The sequence below is a fragment of the Pelmatolapia mariae genome, linkage group LG16_19 (genome assembly GCF_036321145.2).
Source record: "Pelmatolapia mariae isolate MD_Pm_ZW linkage group LG16_19, Pm_UMD_F_2, whole genome shotgun sequence".
Lineage (NCBI taxonomy): Eukaryota > Metazoa > Chordata > Actinopteri > Cichliformes > Cichlidae > Pelmatolapia > Pelmatolapia mariae.
The window spans coordinates 70,034,535-70,057,018 of record NC_086241.1 but is presented as its reverse complement, the minus strand read 5'-3'; the positions used below and the strand labels follow the sequence as shown (position 1 = coordinate 70,057,018).

At 43.3% G+C, this 22,484-nt stretch overlaps 1 protein-coding gene and 2 long non-coding RNA genes across 4 annotated transcripts; 2 read left to right on the top strand and 1 right to left on the bottom strand.

Moving 5' to 3' along the window:
* The first annotated feature begins 5,981 nt into the window (after positions 1–5,981).
* Positions 5,982–8,369, top strand: LOC134645423 (uncharacterized). 2 transcript variants are annotated; one of them, XR_010096554.2, is made up of 3 exons: positions 5,982–6,167; positions 6,972–7,139; positions 7,470–8,369. It is a non-coding gene; the product is annotated as an uncharacterized LOC134645423 (long non-coding RNA). The 2 variants fall into 2 exon arrangements; XR_010096553.2 differs by having other exon boundaries at positions 5,983–6,167; positions 7,533–8,369.
* Positions 8,370–8,480: 111 nt separating this feature from the next.
* On the bottom strand, positions 8,481–9,980 carry LOC135933860 (uncharacterized). The gene is made up of 2 exons (XR_010573960.1): positions 9,625–9,980; positions 8,481–8,818 (listed from the first exon to the last, which is right to left on the bottom strand). It is a non-coding gene; the product is annotated as an uncharacterized LOC135933860 (long non-coding RNA).
* A 4,373-nt stretch (positions 9,981–14,353) lies between these two features.
* Positions 14,354–22,100, top strand: rcor1 (REST corepressor 1). The gene is made up of 13 exons (XM_063498503.1): positions 14,354–15,000; positions 15,080–15,139; positions 15,772–15,852; positions 15,959–16,011; positions 16,675–16,836; positions 17,272–17,390; positions 17,464–17,542; positions 17,622–17,672; positions 17,771–17,917; positions 18,174–18,251; positions 20,857–20,914; positions 21,097–21,344; positions 21,607–22,100. Exons 1-13 carry the CDS (start codon positions 14,838–14,840, stop codon positions 21,649–21,651), a joined length of 1,344 nt encoding a protein of 447 aa, XP_063354573.1. The 5' UTR covers positions 14,354–14,837; the 3' UTR covers positions 21,652–22,100.
* Positions 22,101–22,484: the final 384 nt, after the last annotated feature.

Here is a 22,484-nt window from a genome sequence, read left to right as displayed (position 1 = left end):
GAGAGATTTCATCTCTCTAGCATATCCTGGATCTGCCCTGGGGCCTCATTTCGAAACACCTCCCAGGAGGCACCCAGGTGCAACCAACCTTCTCAACTGGCCACTTTCGATCCAGAGGAATAACGGCCCACCCTATTTCCACAGAAGAGGCCAGCCACCCTTCAGAGAAAGCTGATTTCTGCTGCTTGTGTCCGTAAACTCATTCTTTTGGGCACTACCTAGACCATAGGTGAGGGTAGGGACGTAGAATGACAGGTAAATCAAGAGTCACTCTTTATCTCTTGCTCTCCCCTCCCCTCACTCGTGAACAAGACCCTGAGGTATTTAAACTCCACTTTAGGCAGCAACTTGTCCATGACCCGGAGTGAGCGCTCCACCCCTTTCCAATGGAGGATGAAGTCCTCGGACTTGAGGGAGCAGGCAGCTTGTTTCCGCAGCTCCTGCTCAGTACTCAGTTTTTATGACTGTCACGATTTGCAAAGGCAGATCGTGTGGAGATGAAAATGAAGACCCAAATGCAGACACCTTTATTATGGTGGAACTGAAGAATAAACAAAAGCAAAGAGCGACTACACAGAGCTAACAAAACCTAAACTGGGAAGACTAAACACTACATGAAACTCGAAAACTTGGAACAAGGAACAAGTGGCATTGACGTGCTGTGTGTTTCTGTTTCTTCCGGTTTGCGTTCACACACAAGGAGCAGATCTTTTTGTGGACAACGTAGTTTTTTTATGGTTCTTTTGCTTGGAGACTGTGAGCAGCCACGCTCCTGTTATTTACACCAGGGATGTGCCGTTCGGTCTCCGTAGCTCTGTGGTGCTGCATGTCACTGAGCGGTCTGATGTTCCCTGTGAGCTGAGGAGGAAGAGACGCGGATCCTGCGTCAGCAAACCGAAGGAGAAGGGACAGACCGGTCACTGAGCTACTAGCTGTTAGAGTGAGGCCGTATTATCTACCACATGTCTGACTCTCTGCTAAATGCAGCAACAGCCTGCGATGTTATCTGTTACCAGCAGACTCCAAACACAGCATACCCAGGCCTTTTCCAATCTCTGCCGATTTGAATTATGTCTCTTAGTCCTGTACTCTGCTCACCTTCACCCAACACATTACCTACCACACCAGAGACTCTGGGGGGCTCAGATCACAGCCTGGTTCATCTCGAGCCTGTGGGTAAACCAGAGATGGTCTGAGGGACTGCTTCAGCTCCACTGTCTGGGGAGATCTCTGTGCTCCTCATGGGAGGACACTGACAGCATCACAAACAACATTAATGTCAATAGAAAATTGTAGTCAGTATAATCTTTTAATAATATAAGTTTGCATATGATAGAATACTGCATGATGACCTCTTTATAACTCAGACTGTTTTTGATTCACTGTGACCCGTTATCATGCAGGGAAGGAGCAGTACCTGCTAGATAAGAGCTTAATAAGCAGTTTCACTTTGTACCAGGTAGAGGAGCCTCTCCTGGCACACGCACACACACACACACGCTCACGCATCAACATTCCACTGAACAAACGTATTCACTGTTGTATTGCTTTGTATATAAATAAAGACCAGAGCGGTTACAGAGCGCGGAACGCAGGGCCCCCACTCTGATGTGAGCGTTCTGTGATCGCCCTTGCAAGTGAAAACCACAGCGTCTGTGTGTGTTTCTACCTTTAGACTCTTAGCTGAAGAAGTGTCTTTAGAATAAATCTCTTGACATTTATCCCTAGAACACTATCGTTATAAATAGTAACACAATCACTAACGCCGGGTGATTTTTACCCGATATAATATGACCAACTAAAAGTACTTGTCATCAAAATATATCAAACACATGACAAATCAGAGTGGTCAGCTTTTACTTTCAACTGTGCCATGTCTAACAAAATGAAAAAAAGTGTCATGGGGGGATGCTAAAATAATGCTCCAAAATTACAGAAAAATCTGGAATTCAAGAACAAAAAATTCCTAAAAAAAAAAAAAAAAATGACGCTGGAAAGCTGGTCTGCTAACCCATTCCTGGGACATTTGAGACTTCCCTGGTGAAGGCACAATCTCCTCGACACACTAACAGCTGCAGGAGAGAGAAATCATGTAAATGTATTTGCTCGGGTGAAAATCACCCAGCGATAGTGTTCTAGGGTTAAGTTCTGTGTGGACAACACTGTGCCCTCTTGAAGGTACAGTGTTTCTCCAATAACAAGCCCCGAATCAACCCTGAAATAAAGGAGAAGAAAGAACCATTAGATCAAATAAGGTAGGAGCTGACAGCTGAAGAAGGAAGATCAGGGATGGAGAAAACATCTGCAGGAAGAAGCATGGCATCAGCTCCAGGCTCCTAAGGTGGTTGTGTTGTGTGGCATCATGGGATACATGTCCACCAGGACCTGGAGCTGGGGAAAGTACCACGGTGCATCTACGGTGCACATAGCAGCGTCGCAGGTCCTTCCTCCCAGCAGCTGTTTTAACCATGAACTTTGTCAATGAGGGACAATAAAGGATATTTATAGTCTATTCTATTCAGTACTTCTCCACTGTGTGAGGCACAGCGACAGATCAGAGTATTCATATCATGTCCTTAAACGTCCTTCGTATATTCCATTGATGTTAGTGCTGTGAAGGATCTCCTGCACGTTTCTGTTAGTTTGTGCATCAGCAAAACAATGCAAACTATTATCACTGAATCATTAAAAAATAATTAAAAAGAACTTTGTAAAAAACATAAACCTCATTAATTCATGTTTATTCACAACAGAACATAGTATCGAGCGTTGTCCCGTTCTGTCCGAGGGATGATTCTAGATGCTCTTTGGTGCAGTTCAGTTGGAGATGTTCTGGCTTTGCAGAGGGCTTTCTTATAAAGCAACAAACTATTTCTCCAGGCTAAATGATGATCCTCTAAATCTGTGACACGCCATTTCCTCTCCAGCTTACGAGTTATCTGCTTTAGGCTACGTGTTTGAGAATTATACCACGGAGTCAGGTACTTCTGATTTGAGACCTTAGTTTTCACCGGAGCTACAGTATCCAGAGTCGTACGTAGTGAGGAGGTAAAATTATTAACAAGATAATCGACCTCTGTTGGAGTAGCGTTCAGATAGCTGCTCTGCTCTATGTTGGTACAGAGCATTGAAGATGATAACAGAGGATGGATTATATTCTTAAACTTCTCAATTGCCCCTCAGGGATAAATAAAGTCTTCTGAATCTGAATTAGTTACAGCACTTTCAGAAAGACATATACTGTGATAAAGTCTACTCCCCACTGCTGGGTAAATTATTGTAAATGTAAATGTTATCAGGAAATGATCAGACAGTTTCCAGACTTCCCGTTCCAGCTTCTTGAACCTGAGTTTGTATTTATGGTCTCTGAGGTCATGAACATCCATTCCTCACCTCCAGTTTCAAAGATCTCAGCTGGACCTGCGGGTTCCTCTCTGCTTCCTTAAACAGGACAACGTGGGGTCACCTGTCCCATACAACACACTCTAATCTGGGGAACTCAGGTAACCAAACTGGTAGAATAAAGAGTAAAGAATGTGAAGTTTGAAAAGTTTGAAGGTTGAAAGAGAAATGATTTTGTTTGAGTGCTAGAGCTCGAGGATTAACAGGAACACGTGTGCTTTTGACAAGATTAACCTTAAAGCCAGAGCAAAAAAAATGAACCTCTACAAAAGAGACACGATTGGTGGGATGCATATAGAAGAAGGTCATCTGCATAAAGAAACAGCTAAACCACTTCCCACAACCTCATTCAACACTGTTCAACACAACAAAGAGATAATTCCATTCAACACAATCAAATGCTTTCTCTGGTTTTAGCGAAACAACTAATTCAGACAGGACAGCAGTGTGTGAACACTGAAAACCAGATGAAGCCCTTTAATGAAGCAGTTTTGTTCCTGTGAGAGAAGTCCAGGAAGAACCATCTCAAAATGAGCTGCTAACACTTTAGCCATGATTAAGAAGATACAAGATATATATAGCAGGTCTTTTTTCACAAGTAGTAGTAGTAGTATATTTGTCTTTGTTCAAGTCAGTTCAATTGTATTTATATAGCATCAAATGACAACAACATTTGTCTCAAGGTGCTTTATGCTGTAAGGTAAAATCCCTACACTGTAACATCTAACTGGTTCCCAGAACAAAGTAAACTAAGGTTGGACAACTTATTCATTGCAAGTGCACAGTACTACGAATAACATGAATTTACTGAGAGATATATTAATTGTTTACCCACTGAAGAAACTCTTCAAGTTCTACTAAATTAAAAAAACAATTGGTGCTAACTTTTTAAAATTTTGCTTACACACAAATTAAATGTGACTAAATCACATGATGTTTTTTCTTATATTTCCAGTACAAGACTTACTATAAACCCTGTAAGTATGATTCAAAAAGAATAATTAACAACACTTCCTGGAGTTAAAATCAGCCCAACTTCTATTTTCAAATGCAAAAAAGTATATGAGCCAACATACCAGACACCGTTCTGCTGAACAACAAACTATTCCCACTATAGTAGCTCGTTAAATTTAATTATATTTGAAATATGATCAAATTTAAATTGTGTATTTGCTTGTTAAACAATTTTAAACTTTAATAATCTCACAATGAAACTGTTACTCGGGCGCAGACCAGCTGAATTCAGAATAAAAGTCACAAGTTTGTTTACAATCACACTGGGTTCAAAGGTGAAAGTGTATACAGTGCATGGGGCTGGGATTTCCAGGGATCTGGGGATGGAAGGGGAACGGCTCCAAAACACACTACACACATCCGCTCCTCACTCTCCACTTTCACAATCCTCTTCGACACCTCACTGCCACTCAGGAAACGGGAACAGGTCCAGGAGGACAAGGAAACACAGTTAGAACAGACTAGTACTTCACACAGGAACCAGAGGCTAACCGGGCTGTACTGACAAGAGTTACTCAACAATCCAGCCAAGACGTCCACTGAGCCACCATGTTAAATAGTGGCTCAGGCAATCAGGCAGATCTGTGGCAGGTGGTGATTAAACCAGGTGCGTGGGCCAAGGTTGTGGGTGGCTCACGCTCTTCCTCATTGCTTTCGTTTTGGTCACCCACTGCTGTGCTTGGCCCTGGAGTGTCCTCAGGGAGAGAGGAAATTAGGACAGGAGGCTTAATGGAATGCCTCTGTTCCATCACCTCATCCATGAGGGCAAGGGTTACCCTAACCCTAACCCAGCAGTGGGCTTCCCACTGACCCCCTCTCCTGACCCTGGATACTTGCAATCCTAAAGGCAGAGGAAATCAAAAATGACAGCAGGCAAATAAAAACACCACAACAACTCTTAGTAATTGCACATTTATTAACCTGTGTTCTTAAGAATCATCTTCTTGATGAACTGAAGAAGCTTCTCGGATGAGAGGTGAAACGTCTTCAAGCAACTTAAAGAAGTCCAGACGCTTTTCTTTGCAAACTCCTTTGACTACGATGACCTGGATGACTGAGAACCTTCACAGACATCTTCTTGATAACACACATACGTACTTTGTATTCTTTAAAGTTATCTCATGTCTTCTGGCCTGCAAGGGGGTGACTTTTATGGAGGACCACAAGAGCCACGCGCATCGAAATAAAAAATTCTGTGCTTAATTTTAATAAACTGATTTTTAAAATGCTTTTCAGTCTTCATTTCAAAAAACATTTTCGAATTCCACTTTAATAAAAACCTTTTTCGAATTGCACTTTAATAAACTGCATTTCAAAAAACATTTTCGAATTGCACTTTAATAAACTGCATTTCAAAAAACATTTTCGAATTGCACTTTAATAAACTGCATTTCAAAATCCATTTCCCTTTCCTGTTCGCTCAGGGATTAACATGTGGATTAGCAGTTGGATTAGCAGTTGGATTAACAACTTCATTTTAAAAATCCTGCTGCTATTCAAATTAGCCACACCGTGGGATGTAAGGAGCTCTCTGATTGGTTGGTCAGACACAGGCTGTCTGCCAGCCTGGATTTTTCTAGCTCATAGCTTCGCCCTGCTAAGAAGCGTGTGTGCTTGTACAAAGGCCGTTCAGCCTCGGGATTTACACTCGGCTCGACACGGATATGTGAAGAATGAAGGGACCCTGCAGCGAAACGGAGAGCCAACCTCTGACTGAGTGCCTGTTTTCGCAGTCTGACCACCTGTTGAAGGTAACGTGCTAACGTGGCTAACGCTAGCATCACCGCACGTAGCCCCGTTATTTTAAGGACATTTTAGCGTATGAAAGTTTTACGTCGCAGCTGTACGAGCTCGCTACGTGTTTTGTAAGCTGCTGTGCTCTTCACAAATAAAGCTGGAAGCAGCTCAGACTGTTAGAACCAGCACTGAGCCCTGTTACATTTATACAGTGTTAGAGCAATGGCTGCAACCTACAGCCTTTAAACTAGCGATTAAAATGCTGACAGTAAACTCGTCAGTCCAGATGTTACCACATTACTTTGTGATACTTAGAGTTAAAACAACTGAGACAGGCTGATTAAAATAACAGCTGTCAGTTCTCTCATTCCTTATATCAAGACTGGAGATCACACTACTGATTTCAGTTCATTTAATATGTGAGTGCACAGATTCATTCTCAACTGGACATAAATGATGATCAAAGGTTGTATATATGATGAATTCATCAAATCCCAGCCTCTAACACAGTGCGCTGAATCTTAGCTTTGAATGTCCAGTATATTCTAATCAGTGCAATGTAAGCATTCACTGAACCTACAGTATCTACACCTGTGTGGTAAACATACAGATAATGAAGTTTAATTATTAATACAATATACGTCATGAGAAACAAAAGCTGAAATTGATTGTTTAGTACTTTTCTCTGTATGCTCTGTGATTATAAAGGCCTTAAATTCTGTGATATATACTGTAAATGATTTTCACAGAGGTCTTAAAGTAGTTAAATCACTGCTGATAGTCTGGTTGTTTATATTTTCACGTTTTTGTGTCTGTAGGGCTGTTTGATGACGATTTGGACTCCTCTGGGAGATGAGGACACACCCACATCTGTTCCATACTGCAGCTATGGATGGTGTTACAGCTCTGAGTCAGCTTTGGGCCATCAGACGCACACACTGGAAAACCAGCACCTTCATGCAGGAGAGACGGCCTCAGTGATTTAGGTTCATAAGCTAGTTCAAACATTTCTGGCCTCTTATCACTTAGATTCCTTAAGCTTAAAAGTGAATGCATTTAAAGCAGGAACTGCACACCTAGCTGTCAAAAGTTGGGCAGCATGAGTACTGTAAAGTTTTGTAGGGTCCTTGTTAAAAATTCCACAAGCACCACACCACATTTGTCATATATAGTTCATTTTGTACAGGACATTTTTGAAATTATAAACTATATATTCTAGTTGTCCACTTGTCAGTAATTTTTGAGTAAATGGATGGCACTGATAAATCAGTGGTGATTCACCTGCAAATGTTTTTAACAAACTTTGTTTTTTGTAGAATTCATCAGCAGCTGTGAAGAGATGTATTTGAATATCTTCTGGTTCCACTTTTCCTTCCCAGAAAGCTGAGGATGGCTAATTCCTGACAAGGACACACACCTCAGCGCTTATCATGGGTGTTACATCCTCTGTGCAGCAATTCCAGAGAAAACGAGAGAGCAACAACCACTCATTAAGACCAGCCAGAAATCTGTCCCTTTCTGGCAGCTGTGGAATAGAATAGAATAATAGAATAGAATAGAATATTCTTTATTGTCATTGTCATAAGTACAATGAAATTGAGAGATGTCTCTGGTCAATGCAACATTCACGAAAATAAATACTTAAAAACTATGTTGTAAATACTGTAGGAAACTTCCAATAAGAAAGTTTGCATTCTTAGAACAATGCTGGGTCGTGTGTGATGTGTCATCATATGAGGATATTACATTTTGACTTAATTCTGCTCAATTAAGTGTTTTGATCGTTGATCCAGTATGGCAGCTTTGTGTTGTGCTGCAAGTTAAAACTCATTGTCCTCATGAGCACAGCATCTAACAACTCTCCTTAAAAAAACCGAATGACTTTAACTGGACACAATGGTTTCCAGTGGGAGATACGTTCATCACTCATCCGTGACACTGGAGAAGTCACCTGAGTGAGTGATAAAACAATTTTCCATGGAAAATCCAGAGGAACTAAACTTTGTTGTTGTTTCTTGGGGCTCAATTTCAGCTCTAGCAGCATCTCTCAGAAGAAAACCGTTTTGCAAATAATCAGATAAAAAGATTGTTGAACTAGGTGGTATTCTCTGGGGTTTAAGACCAAACTCAAACAGTGAATTGACATTAGACTGGAATTCATAGGACGAATAGAAATACTGCTGAAGCTAAATGATTCATATGTGTGTGTATATATATATATGTATATATATATGTATGACTTTTTTTTTCTCCAATTCACCAGGTCTGTAAAGTTCAGTATGACTGTGGTACATCATACAAAAGAATAAATACAGAAGACTAAAAACTTTATGTGAATAACTGTACTCTTCTTTAATATATCAGAAAACAAGTAAAAGTACAAATGTGCACAAGTTAGAGACTTCCTCAGTAAGTTTACACTCTTTTGGAGTGATTTTAATTGTGTGTTAAAGGAGAAAGAGATTAGGAGGTAAAGTAGAGGATGCAGAGTCCATCATCACTGAGGCCGTCTCTCCTGCATGAAGTCCAGGCGCTGGTTTTCCAGTGTGTGCGTCTGATGGCCCAAAGCTGACTCAGAGCCGTAACACCATCCATGGCTGCAGTATGGAACAGATGTGGGTGTGTCCTCATCTCCCAGAGGAGTCCAAATCGTCATCAAACAGCCCTACAGACACAAAAACGTGAAAATATAAACAACCAGACTATCAGCAGTGATTTAAGTACTTTAAGACCTCTGTGAAAATCATTTACAGTATATATCACAGAATTTAAGGCCTTTATAATCACAGAGCATACAGAGAAAAGTACTAAACTGAATCAATTTCAGCTTTTGTTTCTCATGACGTATATTGTATTAATAATTAAATTTCATTATCTGTGTCTTTACCACACAGGTGTAGATACTGTAGGTTCAGTGAATGCTTACATTGCACTGATTAGAATATACTGGACATTCAAAGCTAAGATTCAGCGCACTGTGTTAGAGGCTGGGATTTGATGACTTCATCATATATACAACCTTTGATCATCATTTATGTCCAGTTGAGAATGAATCTGTGCACTCACATATTAAATGAACTGAAATCAGTAGTGTGATCTCCAGTCTTGATATAAGGAATGAGAGAACTGACAGCTGTTATTTTAATCAGCCTGTCTCAGTTGTTTTAACTCTAAGTATCACAAAGTAATGTGGTAACATCTGGACTGACGAGTTTACTGTCAGCATTTTAATCGCTAGTTTAAAGGCTGTAGGTTGCAGCCATTGCTCTAACACTGTATAAATGTAACAGGGCTCAGTGCTGGTTCTAACAGTCTGAGCTGCTTCCAGCTTTATTTGTGAAGAGCACAGCAGCTTACAAAACACGTAGCTAGCTCGTACAGCTGCGACGTAAAACTTTCATACGCTAAAATGTCCTTAAAATAACGGGGCTACGTGCGGTGATGCTAGCGTTAGCCACGTTAGCACGTTACCTTCAACAGGTGGTCAGACTGCGAAAACAGGCACTCAGTCAGAGGTTGGCTCTCCGTTTCGCTGCAGGGTCCCTTCATTCTTCACATATCCGTGTCGAGCCGAGTGTAAATCCCGAGGCTGAACGGCCTTTGTACAAGCACACACGCTTCTTAGCAGGGCGAAGCTATGAGCTAGAAAAATCCAGGCTGGCAGACAGCCTGTGTCTGACCAACCAATCAGAGAGCTCCTTACATCCCACGGTGTGGCTAATTTGAATAGCAGCAGGATTTTTAAAATGAAGTTGTTAATCCAACTGCTAATCCAACTGCTAATCCACATGTTAATCCCTGAGCGAACAGGAAAGGGAAATGGATTTTGAAATGCAGTTTATTAAAGTGCAATTCAAAAAAGGTTTTTGAAATGCAGTTTATTAAAGTGTAATTCGAAAATGTTTTTTGAAATGCAGTTTATTAAAGTGCAATTCGAAAAAGGTTTTTGAAATGCAGTTTATTAAAGTGCAATTCGAAAAAGGTTTTTGAAATGCAGTTTATTAAAGTGTAATTCGAAAATGTTTTTTGAAATGCAGTTTATTAAAGTGCAATTCGAAAATGTTTTTTGAAATGCAGTTTATTAAAGTGTAATTCGAAAAAGGTTTTTGAAATGCAGTTTATTAAAGTGTAATTCGAAAATGTTTTTTGAAATGCAGTTTATTAAAGTGCAATTCGAAAAAGGTTTTTGAAATGCAGTTTATTAAAGTGCAATTCGAAAAAGGTTTTTGAAATGCAGTTTATTAAAGTGTAATTCGAAAATGTTTTTTGAAATGCAGTTTATTAAAGTGCAATTCGAAAAAGGTTTTTGAAATGCAGTTTATTAAAGTGTAATTCGAAAATGTTTTTTGAAATGCAGTTTATTAAAGTGCAATTCGAAAAAGGTTTTTGAAATGCAGTTTATTAAAGTGCAATTCGAAAATGTTTTTTGAAATGCAGTTTATTAAAGTGCAATTCGAAAATGTTTTTTGAAATGCAGTTTATTAAAGTGTAATTCGAAAATGTTTTTTGAAATGCAGTTTATTAAAGTGCAATTCGAAAAAGGTTTTTGAAATGCAGTTTATTAAAGTGCAATTCGAAAAAGGATTTTGAAATGCAGTTTATTAAAGTGCAATTCGAAAAAGGATTTTGAAATGCAGTTTATTAAAGTGCAATTCGAAAATGTTTTTTGAAATGAAGACTGAAAAGCATTTCAAAAATCAGTTTATTAAAATTAAGCACAGAATTTTTTATTTCGATGCGCGTGGCTCTTGTGGTCCTCCATAGACTTTCCCCTGCAGGCCCATCTTCTCCAGAATTGTCCTGATCACACACAACAAATAAGAGAAGAAAGGAAACCATGGCAACTATGTTAATCCCTAAATCCCAAAGTTTTCACAGCAGAACACCAGAGGAACACCGTCTGGACATCACAGGTTCTGTACAGCATGCGGGTTAATAAAACTCATATGATGTGTAAACTGATTTATTCCTGTAACTCCATGCTACAGTGGCTGAATTCTTCACCCCAGTGAAGAGGTGATCATTTTCTCCTCATTTTAATAAATAGAGCCGTTTGGTCTTTGTTCCCTAAAACATATCACCAAAAGGTTAATTTGAAAAATCAAAATTAGCTGTATGTAAGCGGCAATACCTGAAAAAACTGTGGGACCCACCATACAAGCTGGTTTAGGGTTATTTTGATTAAAGAAAAAACATGTCTATGCAGATGCCCAAAGCTTAACAACACAACACTATAACAATTTAACTTTTGTACAACCAGATTTTCAGATACTTACATTTGAAAGTGTTTCCTCTCCTGCTTCGACCACCATCGCTATCAGAAAAAAAAACTCCTGTATGGCCCGCAATGAATCCTGGGATATGGTAGGAACGAAGGATACACCGGACCCATCCTTCAAATTCGGGGAAATGAAGAAGGCATTTGTCGCCACATTTGAAGGACTCTTCGAATTTGGACAGCCTTCGTCGCGCCGCTGTGACGTCATTGTCTACAAATACGGCATTTGAAGCATCCTTCCCCTGAATTTGGACACAGCCACCATGTGCCCTGAAACTAGGTGAGCCAAGGAGACACGGAGGCCATGACAGAAACATAGTCTCATTATTTTAAACTAAGTTTAGGCTTTCCATGACTTTCTGTTGTAGTTACATTACTGATATAATCAATATCAAAGGTATTCATTGTTCAGCCACATGTGCAGTCTCTAGATCAAACAACACATTTGTTGGTATGTTGTAATATTTAAAGGATGGCTTGTTTCCAGTCCAGGCGTTACTGCCTGAACGACTGTCATGGATTTAGGTGATCCAAATGTAAGTGCAGAAGAAAGTCTTTAACATTGTCCCAACTTCCCTTAAGATCCTGAAATACTTAAAGTCATCCACGTGGGGCAAAGTGGGCACTGCACCCTTTTCTGGCTGAGGACCACAGATTTGGAGGTGGTGATTCTCATTCCCGCCGCTGCACACTCAGCTGTGAACTGCTGTGAGAGCTGGAGGGCACCATCTGATGGCTGACCAAGCCTGTAAGGACCCCTCTTCAGCTTGATGATGATTACCACCATGACAGGCACCAACCATCTCGCCGCCTGCCAGGTCTGTCCAACTCACCACCAGGTGGTGATTAGTTAAAAACTCAGCTATCAACTCAGGTGAGTATCTCTCAACCTCATGTATGGCTCAGGCTCCCTCCCCCCCGGAGAGGTGACATTCAACGCCCTGTTTGTGAGTCTCGATAGTTGTGAGCACCACCTGACACACAATAATGTCATCAAAGCATATTTTTAAAAGGGGCTCTGCAAACATGGCCACTAACTTTTCATTCTGATGATCTGCAGAATAATTTGGGCAGCAAAGAAAATTTCACTGTCCAAAAACTTGCAGGCTTCACTATAGACTGTGCAGTCAGTTTGTGGGATCTTTGAATAAATGCAGAGCAAACTGTGGTTGTTTGTATTTACTTACACAAAATGAGATAAAACAAAATAAAATGACCATTTCATCTGGTGTTATTGACATTTTCAGGCCATTTGTATGACCTCAGATGCCGTCTCTCAATCTAGTTCTTTGTTTTGTCTAAAAACAAAAACCAAATCAAAAATTGATGAACTAGTTAATCATTTTAGTTATACTTATATCCACACCTGGGTGACTAATTTGTATGTTTTACATATAAAACTCCAACAGTAACATAAACTGTCAGGTCATGAAATAAAATATAAAATATAGTGAAGCAACAACACAGAGAGGCATAAAGGAGAATCCAAAAACTCGAGTAAAGCAGGCGACCTGTGAGTTGTAAGCTACTAAAGTACAGTATAGAGTAAATGTACTTAGTTACATTCAACCACGGAAAAGCAACATTTCCAGCTTACTAAGTTTTTCTGATTTAAGACAAATCAAATAAATTGAGTTGAACAGCTTTTTGAATGAATAGTACTGGTAACTTACTTCAGTCTACTTAATATTTGTTAATTAAGCACAATATTAGATTTTACAGTGTACAATAATACAGAGAAAAACCCAACAATCATATGACCCCCTATGAGCAAGCACTTTGGTGACAGTGGGAAGGAAAAACTCCCTTTTAACAGGAAGAAACCTCCGGCAGAACCAGGCTCAGGGAGGGGCGGGGCCATCTGCTGCGACCCATCAGCCTACGTCTATTGCAGCATAACTAAGGGAGGATTCAGGGTCACCTGGTCCAGCCCTAACTATATGCTTTAGCAAAAAGGAAAGTTTGAAGCCTAATCTTAAAAGTAGAGATAGTGTCTGTCTCCTGAATCCAAACTGGAAGCTGGTTCCACAGAAGAGGGGCCTGGAGACGGGGAACCATGTTCCAGAGAGGAGACGGGCAGTTATTATTAAATGTTAAAAAAAAAAAAATAATAATAATAAAAAACTCAATAGGAAACCCATCAGGGCCTGGAGCCTCATGACTTTGCATGGATTTAATGCAAAGGAAATGTGCTCTAGACTGAGAGGTGCATTAAGCCTATGAAGGAATATGAAGATTTTGAAGGAAAGTCATTCTGACAATGATTTAGACAGATAAAGAGAAGAGTGAACATTTCTACAAATATTTTAATAGCTACTGGTTTAAAAACGAGATTGCCAGAGGAATCAATACTTTGAAAAATTAATCGAGACTGAGGTTTCAGTTGTGCTAAAAGCCTGCTTGGTTTCTCACCATCACAATAATAAACAGCACAGGAAGGTGATATCAGACCATCGAGCAGCTCTGACTGAAGGTTTTATCGTTGTTTCATTGACCTCTCTGATGGCTGTTTGACATTTCTTGAATCAACATCGTGAATTTGCGTTTAAAATTAACTGAGTTTGTTTTTGTGTCACGATGAACCGAGAAAGAAAGGATTCCCACCTAGATAAACTTTGACCGATTCCCGTGATACTGAACAAGAAACTGAACTGTTACGGATTTAAAAAAAAAAAAAAAATCTATTGGATTAAAACAGTGAAGGGATTAAATTGACGATCCGAAAGATCAAGTGGATTGAATCTCCGTGGTAACGAGTTTAATTATCCCACGGATGAATATTATTGATTAATCTGTGATTTGCTGTGAATGTTTAATTTAAACATCTGACTGATTGCAGGGTGTTTGCGGAAATCGACCGCGATCATTAAAAACTGATCAATACTGCCCAGAGTACTGCTCGGTGATCTTTCGGTTATGGGTCAGCTGTGCAGAATATTGATCAGTGATCAGGGCTGTTCCGGATGTCCTGTGATGGCAGCTCTCTCTCTCTCTCTCGCTCTCTCTCACACACACACACACACACACACACCGAGCCGCCTGCACGCGCCTCTCTGATCGCTCTCGTTGGTTTGTATCAGCTGATCGGAGCGGGTTCGGCTCTGGGTCCGGTTCCGGGTCGGGATCCCTGTACTGTTCCGATCTAATCCGGCTTCGTCTCGTTTGGGCTCTTTGTTCCGGAACTTTTCGGACTCTTCGGTGAGCTGTTAGCCGTTAGCCTCTCCTAGCTGCACCGGATCGATTCTTTCCTCGGAACCTTCCACAGCACAGTTCCTGTTTCAACCCGAACCGTTCCCCGGCTGCCCGGCCCGGACTCTCGCTCTGCTCCGGGCCGACAGGCGGCTCGGTTCGGTTTGTGGAGCGGCTGAGCTAACAAGCTAACAGTTAGCCTGAGCTAGCTGCTAGTATGCCCGCGATGCTGGAGAGGAACCCAGAGGCTTCGGGCAAGAGGAGAGGCCGAGCCCCGGGAGGAGGGCCCGTCGGCGGGAAGAGTCTGTCCGGTAATGGAACCAGTACCAACAGCTGCTGGGAAGAAGGAAGTTCAGGCTCGAGCAGCGACGACGAGCATGGTGGGTAGCCTCGATCATCGCCGCCGCTGCTGAGACTAATCTGAGTACTGTACTGAGTACTGTGTGTGTGTGCGCGCAGGTGGAGGAGGGATGCGGGTCGGACCGCAGTACCAGGCCGTGGTTCCCGACTTTGACCCGGGTAAGATTGCAGCTGGCTCGGGAGCCTCGCAGCGGAGTAGTAGCCTCGAACAATACCAGCTGTAAAGTTCGCGGCGCTGGTTCCGGTCCCCGCGTGCCGGTTCCACCTCCACATGTGTGTCCGGCTCTGGTTCTGGGTTCGTGTGTGTTTGTGTTTCAGGAGCTTTTGTTTCCTTAGCAGAAGCAGCTCGAGGCTCCTCCTCACAGTCAGAACATTCAACTTTAGTCACAAACTTCACACACCGACAGTATTCAATAATCAGATAACAGTCATCAATAATCGCTGTAGAATCTGACCAGATTCCTGAAAACTGGTCAGAGTAACAGCTCTGAGTTAAACTTCATGTTGATCCTCACTGTGATGCTGAGTCTGAACCCTTCTTCACACAACCACCTGAAAAGTCGTACAGGTGAGCAGCTCTGTCTGCACAGGTGTGGCTGGTGGCTCGGAAGGAGCTGCTCCATTTTCAAAATTAGTTTATTGATCAACTTCTGATCAGCTCCAGCGTTCTGCCAGCACCGTTACAGCATGAATCCCTCATCGAGTTATTGAACATGAGAGTCTCTGATGTGAGAACCATTCTAATTAATTAATTAATAATTAATCTCATTAACGTGTGTGTGTGATTCCAGATGTAGCCCGGGCGGCTCATCTCAGGGAGAACCTGGGGATGTTGGTTTGGATTCCCAACAGCTGCCTGAACCAAACACAGTGTAAGAAATAGCTCATTTACCTGAGAACATGGTGTGCTGATGCGTCAGAGTCTGATGGCGTTTTGTGGGTGGTTTTTTTTTGTTTTGTTTTTTTTCTCTGTTGCAGTGGACGAGTACATCGCCATCGCCAAAGAGAAGCATGGCTACAACATGGAGCAGGTAATTGTTCACACCTTGGTCACTTTTTTATTTTAATTCCTCTTGTGCCGCCATATCTAGATGTTGGTTCACGCTGCCATCCTCAGTCAGTAACAGGTGTACTTATGAACACAGTGTTATTTTGGAGGTTCAGTCGCTGCTAATCATGTGGTGCTGCCCCTTTCTCTCTCCTGTTTGGCTTCCTGCTCCTTCTCCACGTTGGACTGCAGCTGGTGATGTTGTCATGGACCTCTGACCAGCAGTTGCAGCAGGAGGAGGGGCTTGGAGAAAAAAACTTATAAATGACATCTTTAACAGGGCGCCTGCTTTAGCAGCGAACATGTGACTATCTGAGCATGTGCACAAACAGATGTCACACTCAGTGACCCGAGTGTCGGATCTGCTTTTTCTTTGTTAATTCAAAGTGCTCTGCAGAACTTTGCTTCACTTTCTGGATGGTAAAATAAAATTCAAGTTCTCTCAGGAATATCAGACAGGTGGACCTGAAGTTCCTCTCCCTGTGTTTTTAAACTCACTGCCTTCACACCACCATCACATGTTCAGCTGTTAGAGGGCCTGAACACACAGGAAGTGCTCAGTGTTTGCAGGGACCGTACAGATCATCACGCCAAATGTCCTTCAGTATTTACAATGTCCACATTTTACCTGTCTCACCTGTCTCAGGCGCTGGGCATGCTCTTCTGGCACAAACACAACATCGAGAAGTCTCTAGCCGACCTGCCAAACTTCACACCGTTCCCCGATGAGTGGACGGTGGAGGACCGCGTGTTGTTCGAGCAGGCCTTCAGCTTCCACGGGAAGAGCTTCCACCGCATTCAGCAGATGGTACCAGTGCTCCCAGTCCTAGTCTCTCTCTGTGACCAGTGCTCCCAGTCCTAGTCTCCCTCTGTGACCAGTGTTCCCAGTCCTAGTCTCTCTCTGTGACCAGTGCTCCCAGTCCTAGTCTCCCTCTGTGACCAGTGCTCCCAGTCCTAGTCTCCCTCTGTGACCAGTGCTCCCAGTCCTAGTCTCCCTCTGTGACCAGTGCTCCCAGTCCTAGTCTCCCTCTGTGACCAGTGCTCCCAGTCCTAGTCTCCCTCTTTGACCAGTGCTCCCAGTCCTAGTCTCCCTCTTTGACCAGTGCTCCCAGTCCTAGTCTCCCTCTGTGACCAGTGCTCCCAGTCCTAGTCTCCCTCTTTGACCAGTGCTCCCAGTCCTAGTCTCTCTCTGTGACCAGTGCTCCCAGTTTGACCAGTAGCTCCTTGTTGTGTCTGTCTGTAGTTACCTGATAAGTCGATGCCCAGCCTGGTTCGGTTTTATTACTCTTGGAAGAAGAGTCGCAGTAAAACCAGCCTGATGGACCGCCAGACTCGGAAACACAAACGAGAGCGAGACGACAGGTGAGCAGATACCTGCGCAGGTGTGGGTGCTACCCGATTGGCTGATGAGTGTAAATATAAATGTCTGTTTCAGTGACGATGAAGTCGAGGACGGTAATGGAAATCCTCCGAGTGACTCTGAGTTGGACGTAAATAAAGAAGACAAGAAGGAGGTACAAAGTTCAGTGTTTACTTGTTTGTTTGTTTGTTTACCTGTCTGTTGCTGTTGTTTACCCGTGTGAGTCTTTTCAGGTGAGCTCAGGTTCAGAGAGGTCAGAGGTGAAACCAGTTTCTGGTCTGAAGGTAAGAACACCTTAGCAACCCTCAGACCGTAGCCTGTATGTTCGTACCTGTCTGTTAGACAGGTGACGGCGGCTGCCTCTCTCTCTGTTCACCTGCAGACAGGTGGGAAGGCGTCCCAGCGGATGAAGAAGCGCCCCCCCAGAGGAATGTTTCTGAACCATCAGGACGTTGTTTCTCTGTCATCCTCAACGCCTCAGGGACTCATCAGACAGCTCGACTCGCAGCTCGTCTCCATCAAGAGACAGGTGAGTCCGTTGTCATGGCAACGCTAGAACGGGGAGGTGCAACCATCGCCAGAAATCTACAGAGGGACTGAAAATAGTCAGAGGGCTGGTCAGGTAACGGCGTTTATCACCGATACAAACAAACCTAACCTAAACAAAAGGTCACCTGTACGAGCTGCAACAGGTAAACAGCTTCACGCCTGATCACCTGCACAGCGTGGATACCTGCACTCACCTTGATCACGTTCCTGTTTCTGAGCCTCAGTCTCTGTTTCAGATTCAGTCCATCAAACAGACCAACAGCGTGCTGAAGGAGAAACTCAGCTCAGGGGTGGACGAGTTCAGGCTGCCCGAGGTAACCGTGGCAACGCGATAACACAGGAACATGGCAGCGCAATACAGCAACGCAGTACAGTAGCACACAAACGCAGTACAGCAACGCAGTACAGTAACACAGAAACGCAGTACAGTAGCACACAAATGCAGTACAGTAGCACACAAATGCAGTACAGTAGCACACAAATGCAGTACAGTAGCACATAAATGCAGTACAGCAACGCAGTGCAGTAGCACACAAACGCAGTACAGCAACGCAGTACAGCAGCACACAAACGCAGTACTGCAACGCAGTACAGCAGCACACAAATGCAGTACAGCAGCACACAAATGCAGTACAGCAACGCAGTACAGTAACACATATACGCAGTACAGCAACGCAGTACAGTAGCACATATACGCAGTACAGCAACGCAGTACAGTAGCACACAAGTGCAGTACAGCAACGCAGTACAGTAGCACACACGTGCAGTACAGCAACGCAGTACAGTAACACCTAAATGCAGTACAGTAACACAAACGCAGTACAGTAACACCTAAACGCAGTACAGCAACGCAGTACAGTAGCACACAAACGCAGTACTGCAACGCAGTACAGTAGCACACAAATGCAGTACAGCAACGCAGTACAGCAGCACACAAATGCAGTACAGCAATGCAGTACAGCAGCACACAAATGCAGTACAGCAGCACACAAATGCAGTACAGCAACGCAGTACAGCAGCACACAAATGCAGTACAGCAACGCAGTACAGTAGCACACAAACGCAGTACAGCAACGCAGTACAGTAGCACACAAATGCAGTACAGTAACACATAAACGCAGAACAGCAACGCAGTACAGTAGCACACAAATGCAGTACAGTAGCACATAAACGCAGTACAGTAACACATAAATGCAGTACAGCAACGCAGTGCAGTAGCACACAAACGCAGTACAGCAACGCAGTACAGCAGCACACAAACGCAGTACTGCAACGCAGTACAGTAGCACACAAATGCAGTACAGCAGCACACAAATGCAGTACAGCAGCACACAAATGCAGTACAGCAACGCAGTACAGCAACGCAGTACAGCAGTACACAAATGCAGTACAGCAACGCAGTACAGCAACGCAGTACAGCAGTACACAAATGCAGTACAGCAGCACACAAATGCAGTACAGTAGCACATAAACGCAGTACAGTAACACATAAACGCAGTACAGCAGCACACAAACGCAGTACAACAACGCAGTACAGCAGCACACAAATGCAGTACAGCAGCACACAAATGCAGTACTGCAGTACAGCAGCACACAAATGCAGTACAGCAACGCAGTAGAGTAGCACACAAATGCAGTACAGCAACGCAGTACAGCAGCACACAAATGCAGTACAGCAGCACACAAATGCAGTACAGCAGCACACAAATGCAGTACAGCAACGCAGTACAGCAACGCAGTACAGCAGTACACAAATGCAGTACAGTAGCACAGAAATGCAGTACAGCAACGCAGTACAGCAGCACAGAAATGCAGTACAGCAACGCAGTACAGCAGCACAGAAATGCAGTACAGCAACGCAGTAGAGTAGCACACAAATGCAGTACAGCAACGCAGTACAGCAGCACACAAATGCAGTACAGCAGCACACAAATGCAGTACAGCAGCACACAAATGCAGTACAGCAGCACACAAATGCAGTACAGCAACGCAGTACAGCAACGCAGTACAGCAGCACACAAATGCAGTACAGCAACGCAGTACAGCAGCACACAAATGCAGTACAGCAACGCAGTACAGCAGCACACAAATGCAGTACAGCAACGCAGTACAGCAGCACACAAATGCAGTACAGCAACGCAGTACAGTAGCACACAAATGCAGTACAGCAACGCAGTACAGTAGCACACAAATGCAGTACAGTAGCACACAAATGCAGTACAGCAACGCAGTGCAGTAGCACTCAAATGCAGTACAGCAACGCAGTACAGCAGCACACAGATGCAGTACAGCAGCACACAAATGCAGTACAGCAGCACACAAATGCAGTACAGTAACGCAGTACAGCAGCACACATGCAGTACAGCAGCACACATGCAGTACAGCAGCACACAAATGCAGTACAGCAGCACACAAATGCAGTACAGCAACGCAGTGCAGTAGCACACAAATGCAGTACAGCAACGCAGTGCAGCAGCACACAAATGCAGTAGAGTAGCACACAAATGCAGTACAGTAACGCAGTACAGCAGCACACATGCAGTACAGCAACGCGGTACAGCAGCACACAAATGTAATATAGAAATACACAAATGCAGTACAAAGACACACAAATGCAGTACACAGTGAGTTTATCCTCACTGATTTTTCTCTCAGTGATTTCGACGATCGATTCAAATCGCTTTATTCAAACTAAAATGGATTTTTTAAGCACAGCACTGACAGCAACAGAGTAATGCAGCCCGCCTTTCTGGGTGAGCTGGCTCAGAGATGTCAGGCTGCACCGTGGTGGTTATTAACTTTCTGTGGTACTCTGGGCTCTCTGCTTCATGCTCTGAGCACACTCACAGAAAAAGGAGAGGTATGTCGGTTCTTTCAGTTGCTGGTGTTCCTGGGTGCTAACGTTTCTTTATGTTTCAGGTGAACCAGAAGTTCAATAACCGTTGGACCACAGAGGAGCAGCTGCTCGCCGTCCAAGGTAACACCTGAAACAGGTCACCTGACAGATGTCAGGGTTGATTGATCAGACATGTAAAATCATAACTGGATAACCTATCGAGGTGCGGACATGGGAACTCGAGCCTTCTATGAAGGCTGCTGTCAGACTTCTCAGTCAGTGATTGGTCGATGACTGTCTCCCTCCCGTCCATTCCTACACAGCCATCAGGAAGTATGGGCGGGACTTCCAAGCCATCTCAGATGTGATTGGTAACAAGTCGGTGGTGCAGGTGAAGAACTTCCTAGTAAACTACAGACGCAGGTTTAACCTGGACGAGGTGCTGCAGGAGTGGGAGGCGGAGCACGGCATGGAGGTGGGGGCAGGAGCGAGCGAGGACGACAGGATGGAGGAGAAGATGGAGGTGTGTCCCACTGAGGAGGATGAGGTCACCGCCAAGCAGACCAAGGAGGTGAGGACACAAATCCCAGCATGCTTGGCAGCAAACATACCTGTCTGGGTCATGTGACCTCCGTTTTTTATGGTTCCCGTGTCAGCTCATGCTACTCATGTGACTGATTTTGGTCTCAGTGGATAGGATGATTTTAGAGGCATTAAGGAAGTTGTAGTTTATTTCACAGTACTAATGAGACTGCATGACTCAAATTACATACACACATCTGCGCTCACCTGCTCAGGTGGGACAGTCTCACTGTGTTTTTCTTCTCCTACAGGATTCGTCCTCTCCACTGAATGCCAACAAGCCTTTGGCCTCCTGAGACCTTCTGGCCCTTGCTCTTTAGATTCAGGGCTCCGCCCCTCCAGTTTCAGGCCCCGCCCCACAGGCTTTATAATGTAATTTGTTTTATTGTATGATGTGTTTCTCTTTAATTTTTTCCGTTTTTAGATCAGGTGTGGGGTTTGTTTTATTAACCTGTCATTTACTGCTCGCTCTGGACCAATCAGACCCGTCAGTCCAAATGGGCGGAGCTTTTGTTCCTTATTTCCTGCTTTTCATGCTTTTTTGGGTTGTTTTTTGCTTTTATTGCTTCCTGTTTGGTGTGTTGGGGATAGGGTGTCAGACTGAAGCAGCCATGTTGGATGACCTTGTTCAGGAAGGGGGTGTGTCCTAACCTGATGGCATCTTTTTTTGTTTTTTTTTCTATTATTTTAGAACTTTTTAGAAGAAAGACAATAAAACCAAAGTTGATCAGTAAAGTAATTTGTACGTTTTCTTCTTTGAGACCAAACTGAGTCCTCAGGTGATTTAAGAGAAGTGGCGCCCCCTGCTGTCTGTGTTTGTGTGCTACAGAGACAGACTGATCAGCTGTGTCTACTGATGGAAAATGAGCCAAATAGAAACGAGTCACCATAATAAGTCACAGCAGTCTCCTCAGACAGTGGAAACACTGAGGTTTTTTTTCATTATTATTGTTCCAGCAGATCATAAAACATCTCAGGATGCAGAGTTAATTTTCATTAATCTGCAGCATTATAAATGAGTTTTCTAAAATGATCTCAGGATTTAAAAAGGCGTGTGTGCCTGAGCCGGTCTGAGTGGGGCAGAAACAAACTGGTCTTTAAAGAAATATTTATCTGTAAAATAAATCAG